Genomic DNA, 15,429 nt, shown 5'->3' on the forward strand with positions numbered 1-15,429 from the left:
TGCAGGGATATGTTTATCAAGTCTGAGAGAAAGGTCTGGGTCTTCCCTTTGGGCAGATTTTCTTCCCCCCCCCCACTCACACCAGCTATATGCACTATTCTTCCAGCCATTTTATAATACAATATCAAAAATGTTGCATATCATTTTGGAGAAAAAAAACATGATTGTTGCCTATGGAAAAATAAACTAAAAATCACCATGTATAGCCTACTTCCTGTTTTGTATCTAATTGTTCTCCTGTCTTCATCAATCTGAAACTATGACATAACAAATGTTGAAGATGACTAATTTACTCCTAGGAGTTTGGTGTAAACGGCATAACTAATATTGACGCCTATTATTTGTTTAGCTACGCTAAAGTTCATAGAATGAATGTCACGGCTGATAAATCTGCTACATTTGAATCCACGTCATAGTAATCTGGGCTGCTCTAATTGCAGATCAAGGATCTCCAACAACAATGCCAAGTAAATGTAGTCGTGAATACTTTAAATTGAATATTAGACTAACAGAAGAGCATTTACTCAATAGTGTTAGATCTCTTTAAGGAATAGTAGTAGTAATAGTATTGGTAGTAGTAGTAGATGGTGATCTTAGGGCGGACATAGATGGCACTGTTTCCCCAGTTAAATAACTTTTATCCTCGTAAAAAACCTAAAAGATTCTGGACTTTTGAGGAAACATTCTGGAGCCCCAAAAGCCACGAATAATCGTAGTTCTCATGGGAACCTGGACTCATAACCACCGTATGCACACAAATACAGGGCGATCAGACAAAGACATTGAACTACACTCGGGTAAATCCTTTCATCAGATAGTCTGAGAAAGTTGAGTCAGCATTGTGCTCGTTATTATCCATAGACGATTTAATCGCGATACACGATATCGCGATACACATGATATCGCGATACACAATTGAATCGCGATGATTCCATTAAAAAATGATAAATGATCATATTGAATGAACGCCCAGCCCTAATTGTGGTTCTATGATTCAAAAAGTATTTCCCCTTTTTAAGTAGAAAGACTTACATAAAGGAAGTGCAGATCTAGGATTCCAGGACCACTTTCAGATACTAACCCGCTATGAGAGGGGTCTTCAAGAACTTCAGGACATTTGACCTTTTCAAGGTAGCAAAACGAATGCATGGCCCAACGACTGTAGAAACACCTCTCGGTAGAAAAGCCTTGTGCAATCGTGGGTAGAAAAACCTTCAATCAAACATTCAACTTCATTCAAGTCAATCCAATAAATTGAAGTCTTTGACAAAGCAGGACCAGTCAGCTCAGGTTTTACAATATATTGTTTTATTTTGCGTTTCTCAACATTGTCACAGTACTAGTTTTACATCGATAGGGTTTTTGTCTACTTAGAAACAGAATGCGTAATAAAATAAGGAGCACTCCTCCCTTCCATTCGACCTCCCAAAAGTGGGCCGTGAGTGCGGGAGAACAGGAGCGTCTCCGGAAAAAATGAGCCGGAAGCCACGTTAACCGCGTAACAGCCGGCTCTACATCCCTACGATAATTCAGTCCCGGTTGGAGGCAGAGAGAAAGCAGTTGATGATTATGTAAATATCAGAGGGGAGCAGGAATGCACCTTCGATGGAACTGCAGACACAGAGCAGTAGTAGTAATAATAATTATCATTATTTACAGGCTATTTACATATGTTTTCTCATTGGTTTTTGCTACCCACGCACCCGTAAAATGTCGCCTTCCTTTCAGAGCCTCTTCATCAACTTACATCAGGCCCCTCCCACCAAAGATGGATTTGCTATTTACACCCAGCAGTATACGGCCATGTCTTTGTACTGTACAGTGGAAATAGAGGTGAAGTGCATGCCCAGGGTAAGATGACACAACTTGACAAAAAGACACGCTAGTAGGACCAAACATCTCTCAAAAATTAAACACGCATCAGTCAGAGAAATCAAAGCTACTTGAAAGTTTAGGGGCGAGTCAAGCCCGCCGCTCGATAGAACCACACACAAAAACAATGAGAGAGAAAGAAAAGAAAAGGTAGGCATCAATGGCATGCGACACAGCACCTCACACGAAATCTGGACAGGTTTTATACGATTGATCAGTCGCCTGAAGGAACTGGTGGGATGTGACTGAGAACACTCTGATTGGGCATCATTCTGAAGAACGACAATATGGAATGAAGCTAGGTTTCTACTTGGTAGGCGTTTGCACAATTTCTTCATCACTGGTTGGCAATCAGACTTTAGTCTGGTTTGCGGTCGGTCAACTGTGGGAGACCATTTCATTTCGGTATACAACGGATTTAAATTGTAATGACCATGCTGCATTGGCACATTTGTGACTCCATAGTAATTTAAACTACGCTGGATTAAATGCCGTATATTTCACAGATTTAGAGTCAAACTCAGATGTTAGGTTTTAAGGTAGCCGTACATAAAGCCGGCCGGATACATTTTGGATCATGGCAAATACTGTCTAACGAGGCACCCATTTATAAAGAGTTTCAGATGGTAACTAATATGCTTTATTAATGGTCAATAATACTTTACTAAAGCTTTATACATCAGGAATAAGATGTTGATAAACAGAACAGTTCATACGTAACGCCTGAGCATCGATGCGCTCCAATTTGTTCCAACAACTGTCAGCGAATACATTTAAGGACTAAACTCATGCAGTGGGAACTCGGCATTACTAACATTTACTGAAGGTGTAACGCCAGCCATTTTTCAAAAGATGGCAACACAAAAGTTGTCCTTATGAATGGCTTATTATTGATGTGTAAAGCAAATGATGGATCAACTATCAAGCATCTAAACCTCAGAAGCCGAGAACTGCTGAGCTAGCAGTTTTTTTCTTCAATGCCGTTATCTCCAGAACACAAGTTTTCAAGAAAATAAACTTTCCAACGAGAAAAAAAAAAGGTTGTCGCCTCTAAATAATTATAATGTTCATCAGAGACCAGGAAAACAATGCCGGCATGCATGGATGACCGCAGTCAAGCCTTTACCCAGTGCACTCTTCATCAGCCCGGATCGAACGGATCGTAGACCATAAAGAAGCTTGTCAATAAGAAAATACTATATAAAAATACTGTATCTAAAAAGATAATGAACTTGTTATCTCGATAGGACAAAGTTTGTTTTCCTGACATTACAAAACAATTAACTGGCGGTCTCGAGATAACGGCAAGAAAAAACAAATTGCTAGCACGTCCTTGATGAGGGCTACTTTTTCAGAGGGTGGTGCCTCGATAACTTGAACCCTTGGTGACAGAAGTATTCACTGATCTACTGGATGTCACCGGACAGCGACGTGTCAGCCATCGATGGATACGGATGGTAAATTACGGAGATAAGAGAGTTCTAACTAGTTCTACCCATCACCGCTCTGACTTCCAGATGACGGGGCTCGTCTTTGTTCATGCCCGCTCTACCTCCCCTCCCACAGCTTTAACTCCTGTTGTACGCTACAGATCCGGCAGACTACTGCGCATCAGGAAACGATACGGGTGTTGATGTGCTCGGGAGTGACACAAATACGTAGTTGACTTCCTTTAGCTGTAATCGAAAAAGTCAAAACTATTCTACCATTAATCTTTTTTGTTTTTTAAACAACTGTCGACTGCAACACTGATATAGTTTGGGAATACATGACAGTTAGGAAATAGCCTGGAAAGACATTGTTACATGCAACATTTTCTTTGACATTCTTGATCAGCGTGGAAGGTCCAGTCCCTCCGAATCCGTGTCGATACCTGCACTTGACTGAAACATTAGGGAAGAAATGACAAAAGATGTTCGGGGGGGTAGAGAAAACGCTAACAGAACCAAATGAAATAGCTCTTAGACACAAAAAAGTGAATACATATTGCACATACAAGTAAAAAAGAAAATAAATCCATCGCATAGTCTTCAACCAAATTGAGACTAACTTCTGCCATTGATATCAACCAAGTAGAACGAGTGCTGTGTCTGTCTCTTGTCAACAGAAAAGATGCTCTAGCATAACCCCCCTCCTCCCCAGACACCGTGGTAATATGTCAGAAGGGTGATTGATATAAAAACTGCCATTCGCGGTGAACGAAGCAAAGCAGCGCGAGCGCCGTCGCACAATGATAATTATTGATTTTCTGCCACGGAGGGGGCGCTCGCCCGCTCTGAGGAACGCGCAATGAAACCGAAGAGCGGACAACTCAGCCAGCTGAGAGCTTCCACATTCAGGGGAGACGCTGGAAAACCGGTTTCCCCGCCTACGCGGTTTTGCGCAGACTCTGTCAGCTTCCGGGGGGAAAAAAATGATGGCGGACATTCAGGTGAATCCGTTTCGCTCGGCGGCTCGCTGTAGCCGAGAGGCGACTCCGAAACCGACGACGAGCGCGGTTGGACGACGCCGCATTAAAAAGGCCGGCGTGCAAAGTCTGCAGCGGCCCTCGACAATCTCAACCTAACTCAAAGGCAACCATACACAGCAGTGTCCCCACTAACTGCCTCCCTAATAAAAGCTCCGATCGGTTTCTTAACAGTGGAAATACGCCACCTATGTGCCAGTATAATATACTGAGTTATAATCAACGTCGTTTTGTTCTGTAATAACTATAATAATAACAGTTTATATTATCATTTTACAAAACACTATGCACAATATACACAAAGCAATTATTGTGACTAAATTAGTAAATGCTTCCATACTTGGCACATTTATCACTGCTAACAGAGACATCACAGTGCACTGTGAGCTACCGCTACATTAAATACTGGTACGGCTACTGTACGGCTGAGGATGACCGCTCTGTCCGTTCAGCCACACTAGGTTAAATCTTCTGTAAAATACCAGTGAGCAAGATATTTGTGTCGCATCACTTTACTGAGGAGAAACAGTAGTTGTGGTCTTTGTGCATGCTCTTGCGTCGTTGTCCGCTGCTCTCGAAGCAGCCAGGCGTGACCCGTGAGATGAAATGAAAGGGAGCGACCGCAGAGGAAATGTGTTTATATTGAATATGCTGCCCCGAGCGTAACAAAAAAGAAAACCAAATGAAATGCCAAAGGAGGCACAGGATCTCGTCTGGCTTCACATCCCCAGTGCGACTGTCTCGTCAGCCCAGGGCCTCAAATTAAAAAAGTTCAGTCAGAGAGCCCCTCCCCCTCCCGCACACCTCAGACCACCGTGCTGATGCCGCTGTGTTTGGGCTTGGTGCTGCTGGGCGCCTGGGAGGGCGGCGGCGGGCCGTGGTGGTGGGGCCCGTGGGCGGGGTGTGGCGGGTGACCCCCATGGCCGTGGGGGTGCGGCGGGTAGGCCGGCTGCTGGCCGTGAGACGGCGCCGGGTGGTACTGGTGCGGCGGTTGCTGCAGGTGCGGCGGTTGCTGCAGGTGCGGCGGTTGCTGCAGGTGGGCCGGTTGCTGCAGGTGCGGCGGTTGCTGTAGGTGCGGCGGTTGCTGCAGGTGGGACGGTTGCTGCAGGTGGGCCGGTTGCTGCAGGTGGGCCGGCGGGTGGTAGTGGTGGTGGTGGTGGTAAGGCGGGGGGTTCTGGGTCACGTGGCAGAACTGGGCGTGGTGCGCGGAGGCCGGCCCGTCCGTGTCCGACCGGGCCGTGTGGTGCAGGTTGGCGGGGTGAGGGGTGTGGGAGATGAGGGTGGGGTGCAGGGTGGGGCTGGGGGATTTCACCCGCCGGGTGCCGAACAGCGTTCCAAGCAGCGAGGAGGAGTTGGGCAGGGACTGGCCGCTGTGGCGGGACGGGCAGTCTCGGCCCGAGGGGGTCCTCCGGCGCATGTGGGGGCTGCTAATGATGGACCCCTGCAAGAGAGAGGACAGTCAGATCTCAGCAGAGACACAGGGCAACGTCTACTCTTGCTGTCCAGTGCGACACAGTAGATCTAAGTGAAGGTATACTTGCTGCAGATTCAAATTTTGCCAATTATTTAAGGACCAAAAGAGATATTTGTCACGAGACAAACCATCACCTTGATGCTTCAAGTTCCCGTCACTAATATGCTGCTTTCCAAGGTTACAGTACCCTCTTTTGATTGTGATTGGAGTGTTTATAGAGCGATCCGAAGCTGCAGCCCGTATACGGGACACACATTTGTATGCAGTAACGTTTTTCAACTGTCAAGTTTGAGGTCACTAAAAGTGCACGACTGAGTCAACCGATGTGGTTTGATGTTTCTAAATTCCCACTCATAAAGACGAACAAAAAAACAAAAAACACTTCATAGGATTTCTTTGAAAAAGGAACAGTAACACAGAATAACCAGATACACAATCAAAAACAAAAGTTAATGTTAAAAAAATGAAGCCAATCCTTCGGAGCCATGCACAACATGCAAACTAAACAATGAAGGTTCAAGGTTATTTTATCGTTGTTCAAAACTATTTCCGGGCTGGAGGATGAGTTGAGGGAAGAAGCTGGTGTGCACTCTGGTCTGTATCGCTCGCCAGACAGCAGCGGGGCCAACGGGATGTAACGGGGTGGGTGCCCGTCGTTTAAGGTCCTTCGGGCCCCGCCCAGGCACCTCACCTCACTGATATCACCAATGACTTAGTGGACCCAAAAGAGAGTGTTGAGTGATGATGTGTTCTTACTTTAAAGTTACTATGAGCAACTTTGAACTGTTTTGGAAAGCGTCTCAATTGAATACCAATGCCTCTATTTGATTAAATAAACAAGACCATCGTCAAGAAGATTGGCTTTTTCTATATAGCTATTCTTAACGGTTGTCATCGGTGACATGCTAGGCAGCTAACAGCTAACTTAATCAAACTTTGCTTTGGGTTACATACTGTGTGGATAGTATTGAGAGATGCATTTTGGGGGTTTTGGTCAGTTCTTAGTCGACGATAAGAAGACTATAGAATCATGAGAGCCTTTTCCTTGAAGGCCCAGTTTGGGAAAAAGCTCCATATCCAAACTGGCACTCAAGAACTGAAATAAAATCAACAACAATTAAATGAAGCTAACTCAGCTAGCCACATAGAAATGGCCCTGATCACAGAGGTTAACTGGCTTGAGGGAGATTATACTAACTGTGTATCATCTGTGCCTTAAATGCTAGGATTCATTCACTGCTGGCTAAGTGTGACAATGAAAAAAAGGGAAAGTGGTGGAAGAACATCTTGTCAAGGTTAAGGGCCACTTCACACTGTGTGAGCATGCAGTAGCTGGAACTGACAGAAGCACAACAAAAAACAAAAAAGGACGAAATTCAGGAAATGGTTGGAACTCTAACCCGCTGACACGAGAGGATGACTCGAAGGTGGGAGTCTACCAATCGACACAGGGCAGCCCGAGTGTGAGTCATGGGTGGTATTAGTCGTGTCATGCCGTGCACATCCAGGGTGAACGCGCGTCGGCCGCGGCGGGACATTCCCCGTTGCATGCACAGTGACCAAGGTGCTCAGCACAAAAACACCACCGAACACAGTGAATAAAAACTAAACTCAAACTACAAAAGAAAACAGACAACAACAAAAATAAACAGAGGTTTGCGTGTTCAGAGGGAACAACACAAAGTCAGCTGGGCGTCCGTTGCGTCCTACTTACTTCCATATTGCTGTCTAGTGATCCCGCACTGCTGCGTCTCCCACGCTTGCCTGGCCAGAACATGCAACATGACAGATTAGACACGCCGGGTTAACACGTGATGGTGCACACATCCCTTCTGTCTACAGCGGCGGGGGAGGGGCGCTAGCACCCTGAGGTGACAACAGTGGCACACGGCTACGCTAGCAGCAGACCGGCAGAGGGAGGCGAATACGGACTAAAGGGGAAAGGGAAGAAGCGAGGCACTGCTACAACTCCACCACAAGGTTTTACTCAGTGGCTACACAGCTGGCAGGAGACACTTCCCATTAGCAAAACAATTGCAATCTGGATGCATTAAAGGGATACTCCGGCAATTTAGCATTTCAACCCTGTTAACTTGCAAGGCTCGCAAGGGACAAATGTAAAAAACACGGACAGGCAAAATCGAAGCAGCAGAGGCCGAGATATCCTCGAATTAATTTGATTCCCGAGAATGAGTCTCGAAATGCAGTGCGTCCTACATTTCCCATAATGCAACCAACTTAATACGATTTTATTTTTTTATTTTATTATACCCTCCCCACCTAGTAAATGTTAACACTTTTCCAACTTCCCGCCTGTTTTCAACAGCAAAAAACTGAAATGCAAATCGGGCATGTTTCTATAAACTAACTTGGCTACGGTGCAGTTTGGCCAGAAGTTGGCGCTACAGGCCGAGCATGTCCGTAATCCAGCAGTGAACAGAGCAGTAGAAGCAGAGGCTGTGAACCAGGAAACAAGTTGGCTTGGCCATCTAACCATCCACTAGAGAAAAATGGAGAGAGATCTTTAGGAATGTGCTTCAATTGGGTTTATCTGTCGTGCCCGATAGTTGTTTAATGCCGTCTGAAGACAAAGACCAACGTTCAAGCATCTAGAAACACAGACTTTCTTGCTGTGTAACTGAAAACTGAAATTATTGTTTGGCCTATGACTCCCTATTTTTTTCTGAATGTGGCCCACAATCAAATAAAAAAAGTTAGTTTTCTGCCATGATCCATTCAGCACTATCAACATTTTTTTGGACAAAGGCAAAAAACCCTTTGAGTGAGCGCATACATTTTTCATTGAATTTGTCCGTTTCTGTACAGATTTTATAGCGCGATACTTCAAAATATGCATACTGGATGGAAACACGGCTAATGACATCATCAGGGTTATTTTCTTAGATTTGACAAAGCTCTTTCAGAGCGCAGTCGGTAGAATTTCCCTTTTAGTGTCTGGGAAACTGCGTTATTATGAGTCACTTTCTACGCGAACCAAACCTCAAATACTTGGAGACAGATTTGAACTTGGTGATGCACAAACAGCTCTGAGAGGAAATGTAGGCCTCCAAAGCTCAGTACTGGTTGGCCCCTATAAAGACCGCCACTCAAACGTGTCTCATTCAAAGATCATCAAAAGCCCCGGCCACTGCTCCGCTAGTCCAAACCCTGCGCTTAGGTCACTAGAGTGTGTTTGTGTAGTGGCGACGCTCCACGGCCAGAATCAAGCGCGCAACATTAATTCCTCTTACCGCTTAAGACGCTCAAAACGATCACGCTGACCTACATAGCGCTGCCTCCTCCCCTCGCTGGCGGTGCAGGATTATCGCTCGACGGCCTGCAGTAATTAACACCTGTGCCCATTAGCGAAACACCCATCTCCAGCTCCGCGCTTCACTGGCTTCACGGCTCAGAGGGTTCAGCCCAAATCAAAACCGTACAGGAACAAGAGCTCGGGCTTCTTCCAAATCAATTATCGGCCGCAAGGAGTGAACAGTATCGTGCCAGCGGTCCGGCTTTTTTTTTTCTTTGCGCGCTCTGCTTTTGTCTAGCAGAGGGATGAGACGTGTTACCATGGCAACCCCTGTTTTTACCTGCATCCGAGAGGTCACGTAGGGAGCTGCTGAGGGCGCTCCTCTTCAAACCCTCGCTGACGGCGTAGCTGTCGTCGAGGCTCGCTCGGCTCAGGTTGCCGTTGCCCGTTTCCTTCTTCATCCCGGAACACTGGGACATGCTGGGCCTCACCACGCCCTTCTGCTTCTCTAGCTCAGCTGGAAACACGTGCACAGCGTTAACAGACATCTCTCTGTTGTAGTCATACATCTAAACAGACCATAGGATGGATAATTGTTGAGCACAGATGTGTGGAGAAAAGCCGTGCTCACATTCTATCCGGTACTTCTCCATCTCTTGGACTTCAGCGATAGATTCTCGCAAATCGTCAGTGAACTTTTTGCGGTCCTGAGGATTGGGCGCATTGAAGTTTATGAGGACTTTGATGTCGGCGCCGGGAATGGCTGAGGTCAGACGGACTCCATTGGGATAATCTAAAGGGGGTGAAATCAACTTTTTAACCTGAATTCACACAAAATAGACGAACCTCCGAGGACTACAGAAGTTACACTTCTGCAACCATTACATCTCACAGTAGTACATGAGACAGATAATCAGTGACCGAAGTAAAACAACCAATCAGAAACGAGAAGTCAGCTGTCAATCACGGCTCACGAAGCTTTGAACTTCGCTCAAACTGTCAAACTAGGCGGTGTTGATCAAATATGAATCAAGATTATGTTACAGCAGATTCTGCCCTCAAATGTTTTAGAAACATATTTTAGTAAGAAAGAGAATCTTGATAAATATTTGATCAGCTCTGCCGAGTTCGACAGTTCAGGAACAGTGAATAACAGCCGCGTTAGAGTTGTGTATTACTATCAGATTATAGTGACAGTTTGAGCAAATATGACAAAAAGCCCCCCCCCCCCCCCCGATAAAAGTTACCAGTGGCAGCTTTCAGGTGCCAGTACGCTTCAAACAAATTAATTGTTTGATCAGTGAACACTGAAATATCTTCCCGCCGTGAGTCTTTTGTCATCAGAGTCAAAACTGCTTTGTTGTGTGGCCCCTTCTGAACCACCATACATATTTTAGGCCTTTCGAAATGTTCCCAAACAAACCAGTTTGTTTAAAGCATACACAAAAGCCAACACGGCACTTACACTGGTTCTCAAACAGCAGCACTTGCATGCCGTAAAGTGAGAAGGACTGCCGAAAGCTGTACGTCACAGAGTTCTTCTTCTTTTGGAAAATTTTGGTAACCTACGGAGAAGGAGAAAGCACGGCATACACTGTGGTTTAGACTCTTTCAGTGAACGCCAGCGTGTGTTCTCAGTGTGCCAGGAAGACTAATGTCCGCCTTACCACCAGCAGGTCGTTGAAGAGGAAGATCTCCCTTTGGTGAAGGCCCAACTTTTGAGGTTTGTTGGGGTCGGGCACTTCAAAAAGTCTGCAGTAGCAGACCAGTCTCCGGTGGGGTAAAGAGAGCACCTGTGCACATGATACGGCCTCATTACCGAGTTTCAAAACATATAAACATTCAACAATGTTTGCATCTGTTCCAGAAAGCCTTTTTTATATATTTTTTATATATATATTTCGACCCCAAAGATTCAGAGGACAGGGAGAGTAATACTCACACAGCCCAGTCCATGGTGTAGCGAGCCGATCTGTGGAGGAAGAAATACATACAAGAGTCATTTTACAGGGATCAGTGAACACATACGGGGGACTTTTACATTTGCGACATATCAAAGAAACGACGCGACGTTCAACAAGAGAAATGGGCCAAATTCAGAATCTGGAAAACTAGTTTTACGGATCGCAGAACAAACTATCTACGCGTTCTTCACAATCCATCTATTAGCGCCGTGTGCCGTGTTCCCAAAGCGCATCAAGCTTTATACCCTCGACGTGGCCAAGGTCCCTTGGACTTCTGCTGATTTGCGTCACCTAAAGTGGAGTTGGTTTGATGAAAAGGGCATGAATGGACGCAGAGGAAGGTTTTTGAGTAAAAACACCTCCATGATTATATGGCACGAGGTTGTTTATCTCATTTATTATTACGAGCTTGTCAGGTGGCACTTTCTTTGGCTCGCTCTCAGGGCAAAAGACGTATTACAGTCATTCAGCATGAAGGGCTCCGGGGCCCGAAGAATCGATGAGTCACACAGCAAAGAGAGCAGGTTCAGGTAAAGAACGCTCTTTCATTTCTTTTCCATTTTTTTTTTAACGGCGGCCGTGAAGAAAGCCGCCTCTCTCTCTCTGTGTGTGTGACAGCCCACAGGGTACAGGCGGTAATTTGGCACCGCGCTCCCCGTTAGATTCAGTTCCTGAATGGAAGGCGAGATGAAAGTGGTCGCGCTCTACGCCCCCAAGGGCAAGCTCAAACTCACCGGCTTTTTCCCAACGATGAGCTTTTCCACTTTCTGAACCTGAGACACGTGGTCTTCGTTGGTCTTGAGCTCCCGCTTGCGGATCCGCTCATAAATCCCCACCAGCATCTCTCGGGGGATGTCTTCCCCGTCGTCCACTCCTGTGAGAGGAAAGGAGAAGAGAGAGAGAGAGAGAAGGATTAATTATTAACTCAGAGATTTACGAGAGTTTATGAACCCCGGAATTTGCTTATGTGTGCTGGTACATTTCTCACAGTGCGGATGGGAACGTCCTTCTCGCTCTCTGAGGACAAACATTTGTCCACTCAGTACTGTACCTTAATTACTGACTACTCCAGTAGGCAGAGAAATGAGTTAGCCATGCCATAAAGCCACCGCTAATACCCTCGAAATCTGTTGAGGGCAACTAAAAAGAGATTTTCCAAACCAGAAAAGCTCTCTTGGACTCAACTTAAAAAAAAAACCACACACACACAAAACACCTTATTGACACGGCCATTAATCAAGGCAAAACGCATGCACAAAACTCAATTTGAAGTGAATATTTATCCGGTGTATAAAGATAATAGTGCTTTTACGACAGTAAGCCGGAGAAAGTACCTCGAAGGTTCTTGACGAAGTCCTCCAGCTTCATCTTCCTCTCCAGCTTGACGTTGGGGCTGTACATGTCCGTGTTGAGGAGGATGATGGCGAAGGCCAGGATGAAGATGGTGTCGGGGTTCCTGAACTGCCGCACCACGCCGGGGTTGCAGATGCAGTAGCGTTGGCTGTGGAGAGGATGTTGGACCCGGAAACTTTAAAATCGTACTCTTGCCAAGTAATCAATTTGTTTTTAATGGCGCACATGTTCGGTCACAATTCTATTAACCAAGAAGAGGAAATTACATTTAAATGTTTCTGCTGTGTTTAAGATGTTTTGGTGCTGATTAACAATGTCGGTACTGTTACTTGATTGGTGAAATATCTGTGTGGGACTATCAGTAAGGTTGTTATAAAATATCTGGACCTGGATTTGATCAAGTGGGGCTTCCTGAATGTAAAAGGTACAGCTTAAACGTATATATTTAAAAAGAATTACAAACTAGAAAAGTACATATTGGATTTTTGCAGAGAACAAGCTTCTCCTAGGCCCACTATGCTTTAAAAAAAATTGCATGTTCATTGGTTAAAAATAAAAAAACTACTTCAACTTAGGTCACATGTAAAGCATTTCATAAATATTTTCTACGTTACATGTTCAAACTTAGATCTAACAATCAATCCTACTCTATCAGCCTTTAGACAATCCTGAAAATAGGCACAACCAAGGACACATTTGACCTATTTTCCTCCATACTGCGGACATATTTGTCATTGCGCCTGCCTTGTCAGCGGTTAACGTCCCGTGCACACTTACTGGCCTTGTCATATCGGACATTTAAAGCTAAAGCCTTTATCTGTTGATACTGATGCCGTGGTGATATCATCGTGCATCCCTAAAACTATCATCAAAGTTTCACTTTTAAACTCAAATTGGACACATTTCGGAACACCATTAAAGGACAAAGCATCAAAAGGCAAAATAAATCCGTAACCACCCCTGTTAGTTGCACTCATTGGCAGGAATATCAATATTGATAACGATATTGAGCGCTCCACTATCTGAGCTGTGATCACGTACATTTGACGTCTGCGTCACAGAGTCCAAAGAACGAGGATCCAGTACCGCTGAGGACTGTCGGTACGGCCTGCAGGCCGCGCACCAGCTTCCTAAGTCACCATAAAGCGAGGCCATGATCATGTCTGGACTGGGCTGCCGGGGGGTGAGCGCCACATGATCAGTTATCGTTATCTCCATCGTTATCTCTGTAACAGTGACTGCAGTGTTTACTGAGGCAGAAACGTCCTTGCTCAGTGCTGATCGAAGCCGATTCTCTGTGGGCATGAGAGCACCTTTCTACCTGAGGTTCGGAGAAAATAAATGAGTCCCAAACAACATCCATCAGCAGCCCTGAGGGAGGTTTCTCTCAACTTTCTGAACTAATTTCCTCTAAATTACTTTCTGAAATGATCTGGAAGAACAAAGTCTGGATTTAAAATGACTTTGCACGGATGCTCTTGTGCCCGAGAGAGTTATAGACGACGACTTCTGCGGACAGTGGGGTTGAGACCATAGATCATAGACTGTGTATAGATAATCTCCACTTCCTCCCATTGGATTGAAGTAAAGCCAAAAAATCTGTATTTATTATCTACGCATTATCTATTTTAAGTGAGTTACTAAGAGCAACCACGGACGCATTCGGCTGAAAGTCACTTGTTAAACTGAATCACCTGATGCTTTGAAACGGTCGTTATCCTGTCGTAATTCTGTCGAACTTGGAACGGCTGTTGGAACATAAATTCTGACAACCAAACATGCAACAACTAGAAATATTGATGCTGGCAACAGTTTCAATTCAATTATTAAAGCTTGCTAACTTGTCTCGATGGCTGGGGTAAAATGCATATTTTTGTAAATTGATGCATGTTCTATGATATGTTCTTGAACTTACATTAGATAAGAATTAGATAAGAACTACCTTAAATGATGGAGACCGTCTTTTTATAAAAAAGGAATTCAAGATGTTTAGGCTTCACTTTTGGGTGGCTGTCATTTCGTCCATCTTCATGGTTTGGACATGTGACATGGCGCAAAACCTGGTTTGAGTGATGCGTTGAGTCCCCAGTGTTTCTCACCTGTAGGCCTCTATGAGCCGCTCGACCTTCTGTGCTTCTCCCTGCACTCTGATGTGTGCCTGGAATTTCCTGAGCGCTTCGTCCAGCTCCAAAGCTGAGAAGTCCATTTCGTCCACCACACAGCTGATGAAAACAGCGGGAATTGGCAAAGATCAAGCTTTATTAAATAAGAATAAGTTGATTCTTTAAGTAAGCTGCGTGGGATTCAGCACTGTATAAATGCATAATGAGTGGAACTGCGTCCATCAGCTATAGACGGCTACAGTTCTTTGCTAATTTCTAAATTGAATATGAAATAATAATAATAATAATTTTTTTTTAGCTGCTGCTAGTTAGAAAACAGCCTTGTTTCAGCTCAATGACACAATTAATTGTAGACTAAAGAGGTTCAGTACATCTTCACTTTTTAATTTGTAACAATTCTAACTTTTTTTAAAATTTGAATATGTTTTATTGCTTTTACTTAAAGCAGTACAAATAATTTCCACAACAAGCGCAACACATCGCACCACAGACATCTGACACATTATCACCTTGTTATGGCTAATGAGTTAGCAAACATTTGCCCATTTACCCACACAGTAGACAGGAAGCAACATTAGCATTGATTTGGAGTCCTATTTCTGGCAACCAGATAAATGAATGTAGATATTCCCTTTTCCTTGTAGCTCTGATTTGGTGTCCTGAGAAAAATATCTGCCTCTTTATTTGCTAAATGCTCCATTTATTAACATAATTATCACTAACTATGCCTTTCTGTGGTTTGGTGTTGGACAAGTAGCATACAGAGGGTTTATCAGATATTTATTTGAGCCAAAAACAGCTGCCTGCTGCTGGAAATTACTTTCATGAGTGCAGTGAGACAGAACCAAAATCAACGACCTGGAATAAACTAAAATACTCCATAGAGCTGAGGATAACAGCAGAGCTGGGGGATAATTATTTGC

The 15,429-nt window shown here is 44.6% G+C and overlaps 1 protein-coding gene across 1 annotated transcript in view; it reads right to left on the bottom strand.

Annotated features, from left to right (window-relative positions):
• Positions 1–5,144: 5,144 nt before the first annotated feature.
• Positions 5,145–15,429, bottom strand: part of iqsec1b (IQ motif and Sec7 domain ArfGEF 1b) — a gene marked incomplete at both ends in the record, with an annotated part of 190,973 nt that continues 180,688 nt past the window's right edge. The window contains 10 exon segments of the mRNA XM_079218792.1: positions 5,145–5,780; positions 7,528–7,577; positions 9,407–9,583; positions 9,698–9,859; positions 10,532–10,631; positions 10,734–10,859; positions 11,009–11,038; positions 11,765–11,904; positions 12,365–12,531; positions 14,483–14,605. Coding sequence (XP_079074918.1) covers positions 5,145–5,780; positions 7,528–7,577; positions 9,407–9,583; positions 9,698–9,859; positions 10,532–10,631; positions 10,734–10,859; positions 11,009–11,038; positions 11,765–11,904; positions 12,365–12,531; positions 14,483–14,605 — 1,711 coding nt within the window.

This window comes from Taurulus bubalis (assembly GCF_910589615.1).
Source record: "Taurulus bubalis genome assembly, chromosome: 5".
NCBI lineage: Eukaryota > Metazoa > Chordata > Actinopteri > Perciformes > Cottidae > Taurulus > Taurulus bubalis.